The 16923-nt window shown below is 45.0% G+C and overlaps 2 protein-coding genes across 2 annotated transcripts in view; one reads left to right on the top strand and one right to left on the bottom strand.

The window, feature by feature from the left end:
- Window positions 1-4153: 4153 nt before the first annotated feature.
- Window positions 4154-7348, bottom strand: GKN2 (gastrokine 2). The gene is made up of 6 exons (XM_033519471.1): window positions 7064-7348; window positions 6496-6549; window positions 6259-6390; window positions 5709-5819; window positions 4777-4930; window positions 4154-4380 (listed from the first exon to the last, which is right to left on the bottom strand). The coding sequence occupies exons 1-6, from the start codon at window positions 7073-7075 to the stop codon at window positions 4289-4291; spliced, it is 555 nt and encodes a 184-aa protein (XP_033375362.1). The 5' UTR covers window positions 7076-7348; the 3' UTR covers window positions 4154-4288.
- Window positions 7349-14865: 7517 nt separating this feature from the next.
- The window catches only part of LOC117245402 (gastrokine-1-like), a 2292-nt gene continuing 234 nt past the window's right edge, over window positions 14866-16923 (top strand). Inside the window, exons 1-4 of the mRNA XM_033519386.1 lie at window positions 14866-14877; window positions 15833-15997; window positions 16188-16298; window positions 16751-16889. Coding sequence (XP_033375277.1) covers window positions 14866-14877; window positions 15833-15997; window positions 16188-16298; window positions 16751-16889 — 427 coding nt within the window. The remainder of the gene's footprint in view (window positions 14878-15832; window positions 15998-16187; window positions 16299-16750; window positions 16890-16923) is intronic.

The raw sequence follows: 16923 nt of genomic DNA, 5'->3' as shown, positions 1-16923 counted from the left end.
TCCCCTGTGTGGCACCAGCTCCTCAGGACATGGAGCACCTCTGGCTCTGCCTGGGATTCCCAGAAAATTCCTCCATCCTTTCATGAGACAGTCAAAGCCCAGCATTGATTTATTAAATCAAATAAAATATAGGTATATTTTATATACCTTTTATAAGAAAAGGTGTTTTGTAATACCTTTTATTAACACCTTTTAATTGTCACACAATTTGTTAATTCAAACCTGAATGAATTATGTGAGTGGTTCATTCAAACCTGGTGAGACATGATCAAAAAGAAATCAATTTTTATTTCAGATCTGCACACAGAAAGTGAGAGCAGCAGCAATGAGAACAGAGAGGAGCTGCTGTTAAATCCCAGGGGTTTGAGCTCTGCAGGCTCCTTCTTATCACGCTCCCTTCACAGAAGAGTTTGGCAGAAAAAGGTCAAGAGAAAGTTTGAATTTTCCATTTTTGAAATTCCTTCTCTCATCACGCAGTTATTTCGTGGTGCTTTGCTATTCATGTGGGTGTTAAACTTCAGGAAACTCTCTGGGCAGCTCCAGTGACACTGACAAAAACAAGATTGCAGAACAAAACCTTTCAGAATCCCTTGTCAGCTCCGTGGCCACGCAGGCTTTTTGAGGGGTACCATCCTCTCCTTAATGAAAGCTCCACTTCAGAGCTCTCACAGCCCTAAATGAACAAACTTAGGGAATAATCACTAAGTTTTTAAAATTTTTAATTTAATTTTTCTCAGTTTGAGAACTGAGGATTCCTAATCTTCAACAATGGGGGAAAAAAATCCAGACTCGGGCCAACAGAAATTATTTTGTTGACAATTTTGATTAATAACATGAAATTACTTAGCTGACAACTTGAGTGCTAAGCAGAGGTGGAATATTCTCTGGCAGTGTTAGCTGATATCTCAGCATGAGATATTAATGACTGAGTCAACAGCTTCTAATCACATCAGTAAAATGAGGAAAAATTAGAATGTCTAATCAAAAGTCAAGCATGTCTAATATTTGCTCCGTTTATTTAATGTTAGGGCTGGAATCAGAAAGGGAAAGCAAATTGTACAGAACAGCAGAGAAGATTATTTCATTAAAAAATGCTTTTTCAAGTTTAGCTTTAAAAATTCAAAGATGAAAGTGTATAACTTTCTGTTTTCTCTGACTCAATAACTGGAATTACAGTGGGTAAATTAAGTTGGCAGCAGCCTCTCTCTGCTTTGATCACCCTGCAGCTGAATATCAAATTTTGTCTTTTCCACCCTTTTTTTTTAAGGAAAACTGGCTCAAACACCTCACTAATTTTGGCTTCAATTGCAGTAAAAATCACAGATATGTTCTGTTCCCCTTGGGCTGGTTTCTGGGATGTTCTGAGCATCAGCCAGATGTTCCTCACCTGGAAAAATCTTCCATCCACCCAAAGAGGCACTTTGATTTGATTCCTTGAAAATAACCATTCCCCTGGACTGGAAACCCAAAAGAATGAATTCTAATGCTTTGAATCCTAATTTATTTATTTTTATTTTGTATCTAATTTTTCTTCCTGGGGAGCAGGATTAAATCTGTTTTATTTTTGGGCTGTGGCTGGCTCTCAGCTGCTGTTTTCAGCAGATGTCAGGAGCTGTGACCATTTGCCATCTAGTGGACAACACAAATCTCACCCCCTGCTTGTCTCCAGCAAAAAGAAATAAATCCAGCAGGATTGGGGTGTTTTCCTGGGAAATCTGGCCAGGACATTCACTTATTTCAAATAAGAAACGGTGCAACACCCAGCTCAGGTCCTGATAATTTATAATTTTGTATTTACAATTTACATTCACTTATTTCAAATAAGAAATGGTGCAAGACCCAGCTCAGCTCCTGATAATTTATTTTGTATTTACAATCAGGGGCTTTGACTGAAGCTGGAGTGAGGAATTTGTCCCCTTTTTCCTCTTGCTGCATTTTTCAGTGCCCCACCACAGCAATTTGTAGTGGCTACACACACACACAAACTCCAGGGCCAAATGTTGGTCGTTGGGTGGTTTTTTTTCCTCTCCTGCTTTTGCCTTTTTAGCACAAAAAAAGGCTGTGAAGACCCAGCAGATGGAGAAACCCATTTACACCTGGGCCTGCTCACAGGATTTCTGTCTGATTTAGCTGGCTTGATTCTCCAGTCTGATTTAGTTTTCCCTGCCATTGGGAATTCTTCCTATAGGGGAAAATTCACCAATGTTAATAATAATAATGTTAATTACTTCCCCTTTTCATGACTTGGGGAATTTTCCCCATCGATGTGTGGGTTTGAAAGGATCCCCAGTGGGGCAGGTGTCACAGCCTGACCTTGGTGTGGACACTGGGGAATTTGGGGAGGTGCTCAGGGGATTGTGGAGCTGGGGAAGGGCTGGAGAATTCCTGAAGGGGCTGGAGAATTCCTGAGGGAGCTGGGAAGGGCTGGAGAATTCCTGAGGGAGCTGGAGAATTCCTGAGGGAGCTGGAGAATTCCTGAGGGAGCTGGGAAAGGGTTGGAGAATTCCTGAGGGAGCTGGAGAATTCCTGAAGGAGCTGGAGAATTCCTGAGGGAGCTGGAGAATCCCTGAGGGAGCTGGAGAATTCCTGAGGGAGCTGGGAAGAAAATGGAGAATTCCTGAGGGAGCTGGAGAATTCCTGAGGGAGATGGGAAAGGGCTGGAGAATTCCTGAGGGAGCTGGAGAATTCCTGAGGGAGCTGGAGAATCCCTGAGGGAGCTGGGAAGGGGCTCAGGCTGGAGAAAATGAGGATCAGGGGGAATTTCTGGCTGTGCACAAGTCCCTGCCAGGGGGGATTTGGGATCTGATCCCAGGGAACGGCCTCAGGCTGGGCCAGGGGAGCTCAGGGTGGAAATTGGGGAATGTTTTCCTCACTGGGAGGGCTGTAAAGCTCTGGAACAGTTGCCCAGGGCAGTGTTGGAGTCCCCATCCCTGGATGTGTTCACAAAACACGTGGAGGTGGCACCTGGGGACGTGGTTTGGTGGTGGGGTGGGGTTGATGGTTGAATTGAGGCCTTAAAGGCCTTTTCCAACCTGAACAATTCCATGATTCTGAGATTTCCTTCATCTCAGGAGCATCCAGTGCAGAGCCTTTGCTGGATTTAGAGATGGACATTTTCAGGCTCCAGTCACCTCAGGCAACACCTGGATCTGATCCTCAGAGATTTCTTTTACCTATTGCTGATTTTTACCTCTTTGCTCTTTCCCTGTAGTGCAGTTGTAATATCAAGCACCTGCAAGATAAGGAAAATAGATTAATTATAATCCAAGACAGGTCCATAAAGCATATTATAAACTGTGGCCTAGCCAACAAAGAATGGAATGGCAGGAAATAGCCAGGGCAAATACAGTATCAATAAATAAAATATCAAACTTCTTTCTCCTGCCTAAGTCCCTTTCTCTGGTTTGTTCAGAGCTGGCTGTACATTCCTGTTTGCCCTGTGATTAGTTATTTTAAATTGAGAACAAATTTCTTTTCCTCTGCAGCCTGATCTTGGTGGTTGCTTTGTGATTTTTCTCTCCTGATCTTTGTGATTTTTCTCTCCTGATCTTGGTGGTTGCTTTGTGATTTTTCTCTCCTGATCTTTGTGATTTTTCTCTCCTGATCTTCGTGGTTGCTTTGTGATTTTTCTCTCCTGATCTTTGTGATTTTTCTCTCCTGATCTTCGTGGTTGCTTTGTGATTTTTCTCTCCTGATCTTTGTGGTTGTTGGTGCCACCAACAGCCTCAAGGGCTGTGAATTCAGAGCTGTAATTTGCCCATCCCTGTGCTCCTGTGGGAACAGAGGGAAAACTTTGGAAAAGTTTTTTTCTCTGGAAACCTGGGGGACAGCACAGCCATAACAAACACAGAGATTAAAACACAAACATGATTTATAAAATTTTATTCCTGTATTCCTCACAGGCCTGACTGATACCACGAGCTCTCAGGAGCTTTATTCCAAGGTACAAATCTTTTAGGGCTTGGAAAATGCCCAGAACCAAAATTTCTCTGCACTGGTTCAAAGTGCTGCAGGTTTGACTTTTTTTTTTTGCAGGCCTGGCACAGGGATGGGCCAGAGGGAAATTTGGATTTTCTGCAGGGCATCTTACCAGGCCCACAGCCATTTATTTCTGATTTTGGGTAGAATAAACAGACAAAACATTCTATTTATTTATTAAAGCATTATATTTATTTATGTTATGCATCAAAGCTTTGGACAGGGAGGTTGAGCCCTGTCCCTGAGTTCTGCTCCAGCTGCAGAACCATCACTAAAACATGCAAAAAGGCATTTCCTTGCACCAGGAATGTCAAGATCCAGTTGTAATGAGTTCCTCACAGATTTTAAGACCCAAAATGCTTGGAATCCCGGCACTGGCACAGCCATCAATACTCATTGGTGCTAAAAAAAACCAAGAAAATGAAGATGGTGTCAGCAGCAGTATTTATATCAGTATATATATATCAATATTTTATTACCTGATCAGATCCCTGTGTCTAGCTAAGAAAAAACCACCCAAATATCAATCCTAATTTATGTTCCTGTGCAAAACCCTTGTGGTGTTGGGGAAGAAATGCAGAGCTGAGGGTTTGGGCTTGTAGCAGTATTTATATCAGTATATATATATATCAGTATTTTATTACCTGGTGAGACCCCTGTGTCTAGCTAGGGAAAAAACCCACACAAATCTCAATCCTAATTTATGTCCCTGTGCAAAACCCTTGTGGTGTTGGGGAAGAAATGCAGTTCTGAGGGTTTGGGCTCAGAGGGGACAAGAGGCCCTGGGCTGTGACTTACGTTGGGTGGACACCAGCTGGTAGAGAGGGAGCCCCGTGCAGAGCTTCTCAATGTGCTTCCCATAAAGGATCCAGTCCTTCAAACGGCCCAGCCAGGAGGAGCCACTCTGGAACTGGGCCCACACGTTGTTTGGGGAGTACAAATCCTTCATGGTCTGGGGAGGAAAGGGTAAACACCACCAGAAATGGAGCTTGAAGGTTCACTTCACCCTTTGAGAAGGTTCCCAAATCTAAAACCACCTTCCTTTGCCTCACAAAAAAACCCCCAACATTTGCTAAAGAAGCTTCATGCTTTAAAGAAAAGAATAATTTCAATCTATTCACTAGGTGTTAAATATGCCAACACAGCAATTGTATATTATTTGTATTAATTGTATATTATTTGTATTAATTGTATATTATTTGTATTATATTAATTCTATATATAATAAGTTATTGGCAGCAAGTTCTGCTGGAAATGTGCTAATGGGCTGACACCAAATGGGCCAGTTCAGCTCCAGGCAACACTTCCAGTCTCCTCCTGAAACCTCAGCCTGAATGAATTCCAAAATCTGATCGAAGTAAATTGATCTCTACCTTCTGTTCTGAAAAAAAAAAAAAAAAAATCTCAAGCAATGTCAAGGTGAAAATATCAGCAGGACAATGAGTAAAGGGAAAGTTTGCCTGAGTTTATATTGTGATCACCTCAAATCACAATCACCTCAGTTCCAAGGACAGGGGGTTGTACAGCTCGAGCCACCTCGACAAACCCCCATCAAACTTCAGGGGGGCCACAACGGTTCCTTATCTTAAAAGAATGTTCTGAATGAAATTTCCTTCAAGCTGTGCCTTGCCAGGACAGCCCCATCAGTGCTAAGACAGCACAAAGTCGTCCCTGAGGTGCTCCAGGGCAGGGTGGAGGCTGCTCTCACCCCACTGCTCCCCACACCTCACCTGTCTCTCAAAAGCCAAACGTCCGATCTCCTGCAGCTCTGGGATCAAGTCCTTCTTTATTTTCATGATAAAGCAGGCGTTTCGTGAGAACAGCCTGGTTGCAATATAGCCCTGAGATGGAAAGAATTGAGGTTGAATCGTTAGAAATGGCTCACAATGACATTTGTTGGTGTTCTTTACTCTTTGGGGCAAGCTGGAGGAACAGCAAGCGGCTGCTGTGGAATGAATGCATTGCCTTGGTTTGGGGAACAAAGTCCTGGTGCTGTCCCTGGGGCTGGAAGGGACATTTCTGACAGACTTGTGCTGCTCACCTCCAGCCCCACTGAGCTCAGGGACCTTCTTCTCACTTCCAGGAGCTGCCAGCACAGGTTTCACCACAATCTCTTAAACCGCCCCATTGCACGGGCGAGGAAAGGAGGAGGAAAGGTGCTGGGAGCCCTCAGAGAAACAGTGTTCTGGGACAGGATGTGGTGAGAACACACCAGAATAATTCCTGGTCTTAAAAACTTCCTCAGGGGTTAATTGGAGGCAGATTCTTGGGTTTACTCACGTGTGTGTAGTCAAAAATGGTGTCTGAGGAGTACACGCCAGAGCGGACGTGGACATCGACGATGTGCTCCTCGCTGTGGATGGTCATGGTCCCAGTGACATAATTGCTGACAGGATCCCGCAGGACAAAGGTCTTTAATAAGAGAAAAAGCACAAAATCATTGCTCATCACCTGGTTTCCACCTTGAGCAGGCACAAAACCCCCAGTGCTTTGTGCAAGGATCATCACTCTACTCACGTCCAGGGCAGAAGTCTGAGCCCAAAGGACTCCCAGGCAGATGAGGACTGCAGCCTGTGAAAGGAATCAGAATTCTCACTGCCCAGAAAAACCATAAAAAAACCCAGCCCATGAACTGAGGGAAGGAGCTGGAGCATCACTTTGAAAAATTCCCCACTTAGGGAGTATTTTAACTGAGAACAACCCCAATTCCTCATTGCAAAGCTTTCGCTATCAGGCTCTCCTTTGCCTGAAAAAGCAGAATAATTTAAACATTACATTTCTGCAGTTTTCAGAAGCCTCTCCTTGATGCCATGTTACTTCTTGATTTGCCTCTACAGCTGCAATGATGAAATCATAACTAAACCCCCCTTCTGAAGTGCAACCACTTCTGCATTCTTTGCTCAAACAAGGCTTCCACTGACTTTGCTGAGCCAAGAAATGTAAATTCTCCTCTTTCCACCCAAAGAAACAGCACACAGATCACATTATTGTCCCTCTCCATTGTACCACTTACTTGAGCATCTTCTTCTCTACCCTTTGCTTTTTAAAGGTGAGGAACTTACAGGATTAGAATGGAAACACTCACCAATGCCTTCATTTTTCTTCCAGATGAGAACAAGAGGCTGCAGAAGGCAGGAAGGCAAGGAAGTCCCAGAGACCTTCAACTTTTATATCTTGCAGGAGGTGTGGGAAACACTTGACAGAACTTTCCTTCATGACTCGAGCAAGTCCATATCTACGTGTCGTAAGCCTCCTATCTGAATTTTGGGCTGGCACAGATAACCTGACCCAGATATATTTGAAACACTCAGTAAGACTCAGTAAATCAATCACTCTGCAAATGGCTATTATTCACTGGTTTAAACTTCAGTCTTGCTGGTTCTATTTTTTTCAATATTTAACAGGATATTATCCAGAATGAAATGACACTGGGAATAGCACTGCTGTTTACTCACACAAACTGCATTTTGTCTTCTAAAACACAAGTCCCTAAGAGCCTGATGGATGGTCTGCAGAGAAATGCTGGGAAGAAACAGATATCATGGTGGCCTCCAGGTCAGCCAACAGAAAGAGCAATTCTTCAGTCATTTTTATATTGAAAGTTTTGGATGGGGCCCTGAGGCAGCTGACTGAGTTTTATTTACTGGGAATCTGTGCTCTGCTTCTGGTTAGGCATCAGTGGCAGGGCGTTGTACCTGGGTGATCTTCCCTTCCATCCCACACCATTGTGGGGCTCTGTGATTCCATTCCCTGTGCAGGGACTCCTGACATCAGGTGCTGCTCACTTTTGATCAGAAGCACGGTGAGCAGAGCTCTGGAGGGAGTGACAGAGCTGGGAGCAGCAGCTGTGCCCCACAGGACAGCCTGGGACACTTCTGGCCTCCCCAGCACAGCCAGGGGTGCTGTGAAAACCCAGAGGTTCCCTGGTGCACAAACTAAAGGAACAGGATGGGGATTCCCCCTCTGAAACCACCCCTGATTTCTGCAATTTGTGAAAATGCCAATGACCACGGTGTTGCCATGAGAATGAGGTGATTGAACCCTTGCTTGGACTCCTCCTCATCTGCTGTCCCACACCAGCCAGGGCTGGATGAATCACACTCTGCTTTCTACTACAAGGTCATAGTCAAGGCTGGCTCCCTCCTAATAAAACAAAAAACTCAAACTAACAGCAAACACATTTCTGTAATTTCTCTTATCAGAAGAAAGGAGAAGGAGATTGTACAGAATTATCTCTCGGCAAACAGGCCTCAATGGAAAAAGAAAAAAAAGAAATTGCACACATTTGCTTTATGCCACCTAAGTCCACACAAGAAAAGGTTATCTCAGGTGGAACAATGCCCTGCTGCTAAGCAATGTATCAGAAAACACATAAACAGATATCAAATTCTGCTAAACCCAGCTAGATTAATTAGGTTGATGTTGCACTCCTCTTGAAAGCTGCCTCTGTCCCTTCTTCCAAAAGATTCTTTCATTTTAAGACTACATGTATGTCAGAAATACTCAGAGTAGATTTGGACAGTCAAGTAAGTATTTCACAGCAGGACTATAACAGGACCCAGGCACCACCAGTTAAAAAAAAAACACCTTAATTTAACTTTTCTCAGTGATTCAGCCTTTATGTACTGGTTTTGTTTGAAGAACACCTGAGAAGCAGCAGCTCCTGCCCTGCTCAGCACTTGTGCTTGGGCACAGGTAAGGGCAGAGCAGGGAAAATCAACTGAGGGAGAACCACAACAGCAGCCACGTTGTCACCACCTGCACCGCGCCCTCAGCTCTGCTGATCCCATCAAAGACAAAAACCAAGAGCCAATTTCCCACAAGTATTTCCCTGATAAATGTGATTGCAGGACCCAGCCTGAGCTGGCTGTCTCGGGCAAAGCCTTTGAGATAATTCCAGAAGGCAAGCCTTGCTTTTTGGAGACTTTTTGCCCACAGTTGGTGACAAATCTGCCAGGAGCACACCTGGAACCAACAGGCAGCAGCTCCAACACCTGGAGCAGCCTCAGATGGAAGAACTGAAGGGAGGAGAGAACCAAGCAGGGCTGAATCCCCTCTAATTTCACTTTCCTTGGGCAGAGTGAGGCTGAGTTTATGAAGCTGTGACTCAGAATCCCTTAGGGAACTTTGCTACCTCTGGTTTTTGGTCCCTTTCTCAGCCCTCAGTCCCCTGCTCTCCTGAGGAGGCCCTGAAGATCCAGGGTCACCTCTGACAGAAAGCAGATCCTGAGCGAGCTCAGAAAGGAAGAAAAAAAGAACTCAGCAATTCCTAGGATTTAGAACAATCCCCTTCACCTCCAGGGACTCACTTCACGTTTTTAACACGGCAGGATTAGCATCTCCAGGGTTGGAATTGTGCTTTTGGTGAGAGGCCCAACTTCAGGCCCAGGCCTTTGCCACAGCGGCACAAAGCGTCGCTGCGAATTCGCTGGGGATCTGTGCTCTGCTGCTGATTAAAAGTTCTTTTTCCATTTCAAAGCAGTGATTGTTAAATGCATTGAGCTTACCATGAGTTTTCTCTCACTTCCCTGTATGCAGTGAATTCAATCAGGCAGGTATCAAAGCCTCATCTTATCAGAGCACTTCCCCAGGAAACTCGTCATGCTTCTGTGAACACAGGGCACCTGCCAATAAGGCAAACCCATTTTCAGATTTAACTTTGGGATATTATGTATAAAAACTAAGAGTACACATCAATTAGCAGCAGAGCTGGCCTGGCCTACCATCCAAATGAAGTTGCCTGTAAGTATTACCTATCACTTTCTCATCAAACTCTTAAGGCTGGGCAGCTTTTAAACGCTTTTGAGCTTTTCCTGGCACTGAGGGAGCTCTGAGTGATTTCTGCAAGTGAAAATGCCAAAGGGGTGGGGACTGCAGGGGAGAAATCTCCCTTTTGGCAGGGATGGAACTGCAGATTCCTGCTCAAAGCGTGAGAGAGAGAAGTGCTCTGTCCCAGGGGTGACACTCGTGACACTTCCACAGGACAATATTCTCTCTTTCACCACTCAAATCAACAGTCCCAGAAAGTCCCAGCGAGTCAGAGCTGTTTGCTGAGGGTGGGACACATAAAAGACTCCAAAGGCAAGATGGTGACACCAAGGTATTTACAGCAGCCTCAGACTGGTGCAGGAAAAATTCCCAAGCGTTACTTTTAAATACTCTGAGTCACCCTTGGGCCTTTTTCATTAAAATCCTCCTTTGAAGGAGATAAAATCTGGGACTGATTCAATACTCACAGGATTGTCTTCAAGAGAATAATTGTTCACAATAGTTATGCCAAAAGAATTTTTCATTGTAGCAGTAGGAAATCTCTCCAAAAGGTATCAGCAGGAGTTGGGACAGACCTGAGCAACACCAAGCCCGTGAGTTGTTGAAACTCTGGCTTTCTAAAGGGGTAACAAATGTTTGATGTCCCAATTTTCTGAACAGAAGGGTCTGTGCCTCCCTTTGGGCTGTTTTTCCTGGAGGATGGGATCACTGGGAAGGTGCTCAGGTCCCTTTGCTGCTGGGTTCCAAGCACAGAGCTGGACTGTGCAGCCAAATTCCAACTTTCACAACATGGACATTTCTCATCTCCATGTCTCAAAGCAAAAGCTTCAGATGAAAAGCTCACACTTGCAAAGAAAATATTTCAGAGCACATTTTTCCAGTAAGTTACTGAATTGGGGCTGGGCAAGTTTTAAACCCCACTGTGTTTCAATGACCTTGCCTGGGTAAGGTGCTCTGCTGGGGCCAAGAGCCATTTCCATGCCTGTGTTCTGTGAATTCATCAACAAATAATTCTCCTGCACAATTAAATCCTCTTCAGCTGAGATTTCAGCTCTTAAATTAAATCCTCTTTCAGCTGCAGAAAGTGCTGAGTCTCTACACAAAGTAAATCAAAATTATTTTAAGAGAGCAAGCAATTTGATGCAAGATAAGCAGCACGATGTCCGAGTGTTTTGAATTTCAAATGTTCATTTCAGATCGTGATTGCTTCACTTCTTGGGGTTTTCTTGGCTCCTGCTCTTGCCAACAATGTAAGTATAGAGCTACACACAGCTACTCACCACTTCCACACTGGCTTTAGCTCTTACCTCTGAGAAATCTGTTTCTGCAAGTGAAGCTGCTTTTTCAAGTCTGATATTTAGAAGAAAATTGCGTTTTAATTTTTCTGTGATAACAAAATTATTTCCATGCTTGATGTGTTGAGGGGAAAAGGCTGTTACCATACATGGAATCAGCAAAGTCTGTCCTGAGATGAGCATAAACACCAAGAACAATGATGTGGAGAGAAACAAATATTAACATGACTGGTCTGACTCCAGAATACAGTAGAATACTGTAAATAAGTATTCTTACTTACAGCAAGATCCTGCTGGGGAAAGAACAGTAAGGAATTATTTTGATAACTTAGAAAGTAAAGGCTTCCTATCTTCATTCTGAGGCCAGAAATCATCTCCCCTTTAATCTCCAAGAGCAATAATTTCCCAAAACATGGCTACTAGAGCTTTGTTGAGGGAAACACTGCTGGGAATCCAAGAAGCTAAATGCTTACCTCTTTTAATCTTTCCCAAAAATCAGAACATGGAGAACAACTTTAATGGGCAGCTCAGTGAAGACTCAAACCACTCTGAGATCAGGGTCAGCACCAACCCAAGGGAGGGCTCTGAGGACTGGAAAACCATCTGGGACTTCAAGACTGTGAGTAGCTGCCACCATGGCACAAGAAAAATAGCAAGAGGCAAAAGATTTCTAAAAAACACCAAAGCTTCAACGAAAATTCATCATCATATTTTAGAGGACATGCTTGAAAATGTGTTCCTTCAGCCTTGGGGCTGTTTCTGGTGTGCTGCTTTAGCTTTCCAGCAGCAAATCCCTCCATGTGCCCGTGTGAGAACACATCATACACGTGGCACTGCTGGAGAAGGCAATTTTCCTTTTAGCAAAGTCTCTTGTCAGCCTCCAGGACACATTTACCTAAACAATAGAATTGAAAGGACCAATATTTTTCTTTCCCTGTGATTATTTGCACTGTAGGAAGCCTTCCTTTTAGCCAGTGCCTCTCTCTAAAAACAGACTTCTCTTTCTCTGGATATTTTTTTTCAACAAAAGGGGGTTTTGTTTCATTTTAACAGGGCTATGTTGCAACCAAGGTGTTTTCCAAGAACACCTGCATCATTGCTACAACCAGCAAGAGGTTTTGGCTGGGCAAACACTTTCCTGCACCTCTGCAGGTAGGTTGGTGGTTGAAATGAGGCAAAAGCCAGTTGACTGTCAGTGAAAAGAACTTGTTCCTACACACAGAGGAGAACAACTCCATGAATTGAAGAGAACCTTCTCAGCAGGGCTGAGTTGCTCTAGAAGTCCTCTGAGAAGTTCTATTGCCCAGGAATAACCCCAGGTTCTGTTCAGCCTGGCCTTGGGCACTTCCAGGGCTGAGGCAGCCACAGCTTCTCCAGGGCCTCCCCACCCTCATGGGTGAGGAATTTCCTCCCAGTTTCCCATCTAACCTTCAGCAATGGGAATGCCCCTATTCCCTCCAGCAATGGGAAGCCTTTTCTCCTTGTCCTTTCACTCCAGGCCCTTGCAAACAGACCTGTCCAATCTTTTCCATTTGGGATACCGGAAGGCCACGATGATGGCACCCAAAGCTTCTCCTCTCCAGGATGAACAATCCCAATTCCCTCAGCTTTTCCTCACAGCAGAGCTGCTCCATCCCTCTGACCACGCTGGTCCCAGTTCTCCTTCCTGTGCTGGGCCCCAGGCCTGGGGGCAGCTCTGCAGGTGGGGTCTCACCTGAGCAGAGGGGCAGGGTCCCCCCAGAGCTGCTGGGGTCAGCCCAGCACATGGGGGGTTCCTGGGGGTCCCCTGTCACCCACCAGGATCCCTCAGCCCAGCACATGGGGGGTTCCTGGGGGTCCCAAGGGTGGGTTGTGCCCACCCTGTCACCCCCCAGGATCCCCCCGGAGCTGCTGGGGTCAGCCCAGCCATCGGGGGTTCCCATGGGGGGTTCCTGGGGGTCCCATGGGTGGGTCGTCCCCACCCTGTCACCCCCCAGGCCCCTCTCCAGATCCCCAGCTCTCAGCTCCAGGGCTGAATCTCCTAAATTCTGTTTTCTGGCTTTGTTTCTGTGCTGTGAAGGGACCTGGGCCTCAGCAGCTGCCACCCCGGGAGAATCGCTTCCTCATCTCCAGGGACAGACTCCAGAGCTTGAGCCCATTTGGAAAACGCATCCAAGCCCTGTGCAGGGGAATTCCCTCTTACCTCGCTTACCCAGCTCCCGGTGAGTCTGCTACTGACATCCCTCCTGCTCCAAAACCAGGACAGGCCAACAGGATTCCACATCCCAAAAAAGATACAAGAAAGGATTCAAGCAAACAGGAGCGTGTCACTCACTGAAATCTGCCGATTTTCTGTTTTATCCATCCATGTGTACATGTGTAAGGAAACACAGCAGCTCTTTCACCAGACACACCTTTCCCTCAGCAAGCTCCTGGGCTCCAGCTCTTGACACAAAACTGGAATTTTTAGACAACCAGTTAAAAGCATTTAGGCTACATTTTTGTTTTTCATATTTTCTCAGTCCAAATCGAATTGGTTTTTCTTTTTCTTTCAGGATCAAACTTTTTAAGAGGAGCAAACTTCTCAAGAGGATCAAACTTCTCAAGAGGATCAAACTCCTCATCAGGATCAAACTCCTCATCAGGATCAAACTCCTCAGGGCGACATGCTTCATGATTGAAATTTAAGATTAATGAACTCCCTGCTTATTACTGCTAAAGTTTACAGAAGAAAATTCATAGAACTGTGTACCCATAAGATTTTTCTCCTCGATAATCTTCTCTTGATTATGTTTTCAATCATTTATCTTTCTTCTGCTCTGTGTGGAAGCTGCTGAGTCTCAGTAAAATTTATCATCAACCTACACTGCTCTGTGCCGTGTTTTTCCAAACCCTTTGAAAAAGCAGAAGCCATTCAAAAGACAAATTGCAGAACTAACATCCTTGCAAAATCCCAATTTTGGCATTTAAACCTCTTCCAGGGAGAGCTCACATGCTGCCTTGAGAAATTATCCATCAATAATAGAAGATTGTGCTATACCCACTACATTCCCCATAGTCAGGATACCATGAGATCACTATAACTCATTTTTTGACTTCTAATTAAAATAGTAAAACACAGCAATGTGACACAACCTGAAATGTTTTGTTTTAAAAATAAATATTACCTTGCAATATGTCCAACTGCAAATAGACAGAAGCACTGACCAGCCCAGGAACTGAATTGCAGACAAGAAAATTACAGAATACAGAACAGAATTGCACAAAGTTCTGCAAAACTGCTCGAACTTGGGGCAGCCAGGAGGAAAAAATCTGCCAAGAGCTGGGAATGAATGAAGCTGGAAAGGTGAAAATGTCTCAGGGCTGCTTTGCCAAGATGCCTCAGCCCTCACCCCAGTATTTTAGTGGGTGCTATGGTGACCTGATAACGTGCAGTATATTTTGGAAGGTGGAAAGGCTTTCACATATTTTGTCCAATACAAAGCTTTTTATGTTCTTCTTTAAGCCCCAGGATATTTCCTGGCTTAAGTTTGATGTGAATTTTCAAGAGTAAATAGTACATGTTAGAAAAGTACTAAAAACATATTTAATTTTTCACTGCAAATGGATTTCTATTTGATAACTATCAGACCTGAGCAGGGCAAAATGCTCAGAAATACAATCCTCAAGTTTATCAAGTAGCTACACCAGGAAATAATTTTCAGGAACAAGTGACAGGGGAACAAATGACAAAATAATTTTGTTGCAACACTCAGCACTTCCACAGTGAATTCTGAAAACATATAAAAGGTGGAGGGCTCACACTGCTCTTTCTACCTGCAGGAGCATCAGCTCTGCAGTCAGGATGAATCTCCCTGTAAGTATGCATGCTTTTCTTCTTTATAAACTCAAACTTTGATTCAAACCCATTCCTTTATCCCTCCCAAGGGTTTCTGCCCCTCTGGAGCTTTCTCTGGGGACATTTTGCTCCTGCAGAAGGAGCAGCTCAGCCCCTGCTCCCCAGAGGAGCTGAGCAGAGGAGGATTTCTCCACGCCTTGGCTGTCCATTATTCAGCAAACAGAAAGCCCAGCCCATCCCTGCCAAGGCTTCTGCACAGCTGGAGCAGTGCTCTGCTGCATCCAGCCCTTCCCTGCAGTGCCAGAGCAGAAGGAATGGAAAAGCTTTCCATTTCCAAACAAGCTGAGATTCAGGAGCAAGAGGGAAATGTGTGTGGGGTAAAGCAGGGGGGATTCCCTTTGGGGCACTGGGGCAATCCCAGGATGAAAGCAAGAAAGGATCCAAGGAGGACCCTGAACCTTCAGATTAGGAAAAGGGAAGGAGGCTTCTCATGACCAGATTTGTCAGCCAGAGCTGCAATTACACTTCTGGATTTGATTTTCATTTCAGATTTTAACTGCAGTCCTCCTTGGACTGGTCCTGAATCCAGCCCTTGCTCTATACGTGAGTACAGTGACCAATTTCCCCGTGCATGACTGCTCTGCCTCTGTTCCCTTCATGCTTCTCCATTCTCCTTGATTCTTTCTCCACCACTTTCAAGGAAAATAACTTCTCCAGAAGATGAAACTCTAAAGGCACCAGATGACAGGAGTAGGATGCAGCAATGATTCATGGAATCCTTGAAAGGAATTCTTACAGCTTTCTTGCCCAATGCCAACGCCTTGGTTCAGGGTCTATTTGAAAATACTGAGGGCACAGCTGGCTTTAGTGGGGGGGAGAGAACTTCTTTTATCATAGCAAGAGTTTATTTAAAGGCACTGGAGACAACACTGACAAATGTTGCCATCTACAAGTGCCCCATTTGATTTTGCAGTCTCAGAAGACAAGTCAAAATGGGCAAATCATCTTTGGTGAAGACTCCCAGATCACTATCACCGGTATCTCACAAGGCGTGAGGATCAACAGTCAAACAAGGGTGGCAATAATTGAGCAAAAGACCAGAAATTTATCATGGAAAACCATCTGGAACTACAACAGGGTAAGTGGAAGGGATGGGGATTGTTAAAAAGGTGGCCCAGGGATTGGGCTTGTTTCATGTTCTGATCATTAGAACTTAATGATGTGGGGTGGAAATTCTGGGCATTTGAAACAGTTTTCACCTTGACTTCAACCCAAACTCAACAGCTGGAAAAACTCAACTGTGAATGCTAAATGCTTTTCTTTTCCAGGGCATCATTGCAACCAAAGTCACACAACAGAATGCCTGCTACATTTCTGTCATGAACAGAAATGAGATCCCCAGTTTTGAAAATCTGGCCCGCCTGGCTGCAGAGAGGAGGGTAAGATTCCAAAAGAGAAGCAGGTTCTTGCATTTAAGTTCATGTGGTTGCTTCTTCATGTGCTTTTTCTTTCTGGAGAGGACCAGGCTGTCTCCAGTGGCAGGATTTCCAGTCTCTCAACACCAATGCAGATTGGAAATTTGTTGCAGGGGTTCTGAGGAGCAAGGGCAGAACCCAAATGCTTTGGAGGGAGCCCTGGCCACACAGAGGGGCTTCAGTTCTCCTCTTCAGCACTTTCCTGGCACTTCCATTCCCCCCAGGCCCCTGTCCTTCACTCCCTGAGAACAAGCTCTGCCTCTGCTCTGCCTTCAAGGCTTGCTGAACCCCACAGGAGATAAAAAGGTGTCCTTAAAGGCACTTTGGACTCCAGGTCCCACTCTGAGTCCAGAGCGAGGAACAGCCCCAGCTCCCAGCAAGGTTCCTGCTGAATGAACGCTGCTTTTCATCTTTAGAACCAGATCAGTTTTGCAAGACCCAGCAGGAGGATCACCTTTGTCACCAACGGACTGGTCAACAACCTCAGCTCCTACGGCATGGACATCATGGCCATGTGCAGTGGAGTCATCACCTACAGGGCTCAGGAGGTTCACGGTGAGTGCAAGCAGGACAATCCTGACTCTTCCCC

This window comes from Parus major, chromosome 22, assembly GCF_001522545.3.
Source record: "Parus major isolate Abel chromosome 22, Parus_major1.1, whole genome shotgun sequence".
Taxonomy (NCBI): Eukaryota; Metazoa; Chordata; class Aves; order Passeriformes; family Paridae; genus Parus; species Parus major.
This window is presented reverse-complemented; position numbering and strand designations above follow the sequence as displayed.

Excerpts from the sequence above, each read along its gene's own strand:
- GKN2 (XM_033519471.1), bottom strand. Across the intron at positions 5,820-6,258 it reads CCATTTTTGACTACACACAC|GGCTATATTGCAACCAGGCT; the intron begins GTGAGTAAACCC and ends TTTCCATCTCAG. Across the intron at positions 4,931-5,708 it reads GTTTGGCTTTTGAGAGACAG|ACCATGAAGGATTTGTACTC; the intron begins GTGAGGTGTGGG and ends TTTCCTCCCCAG.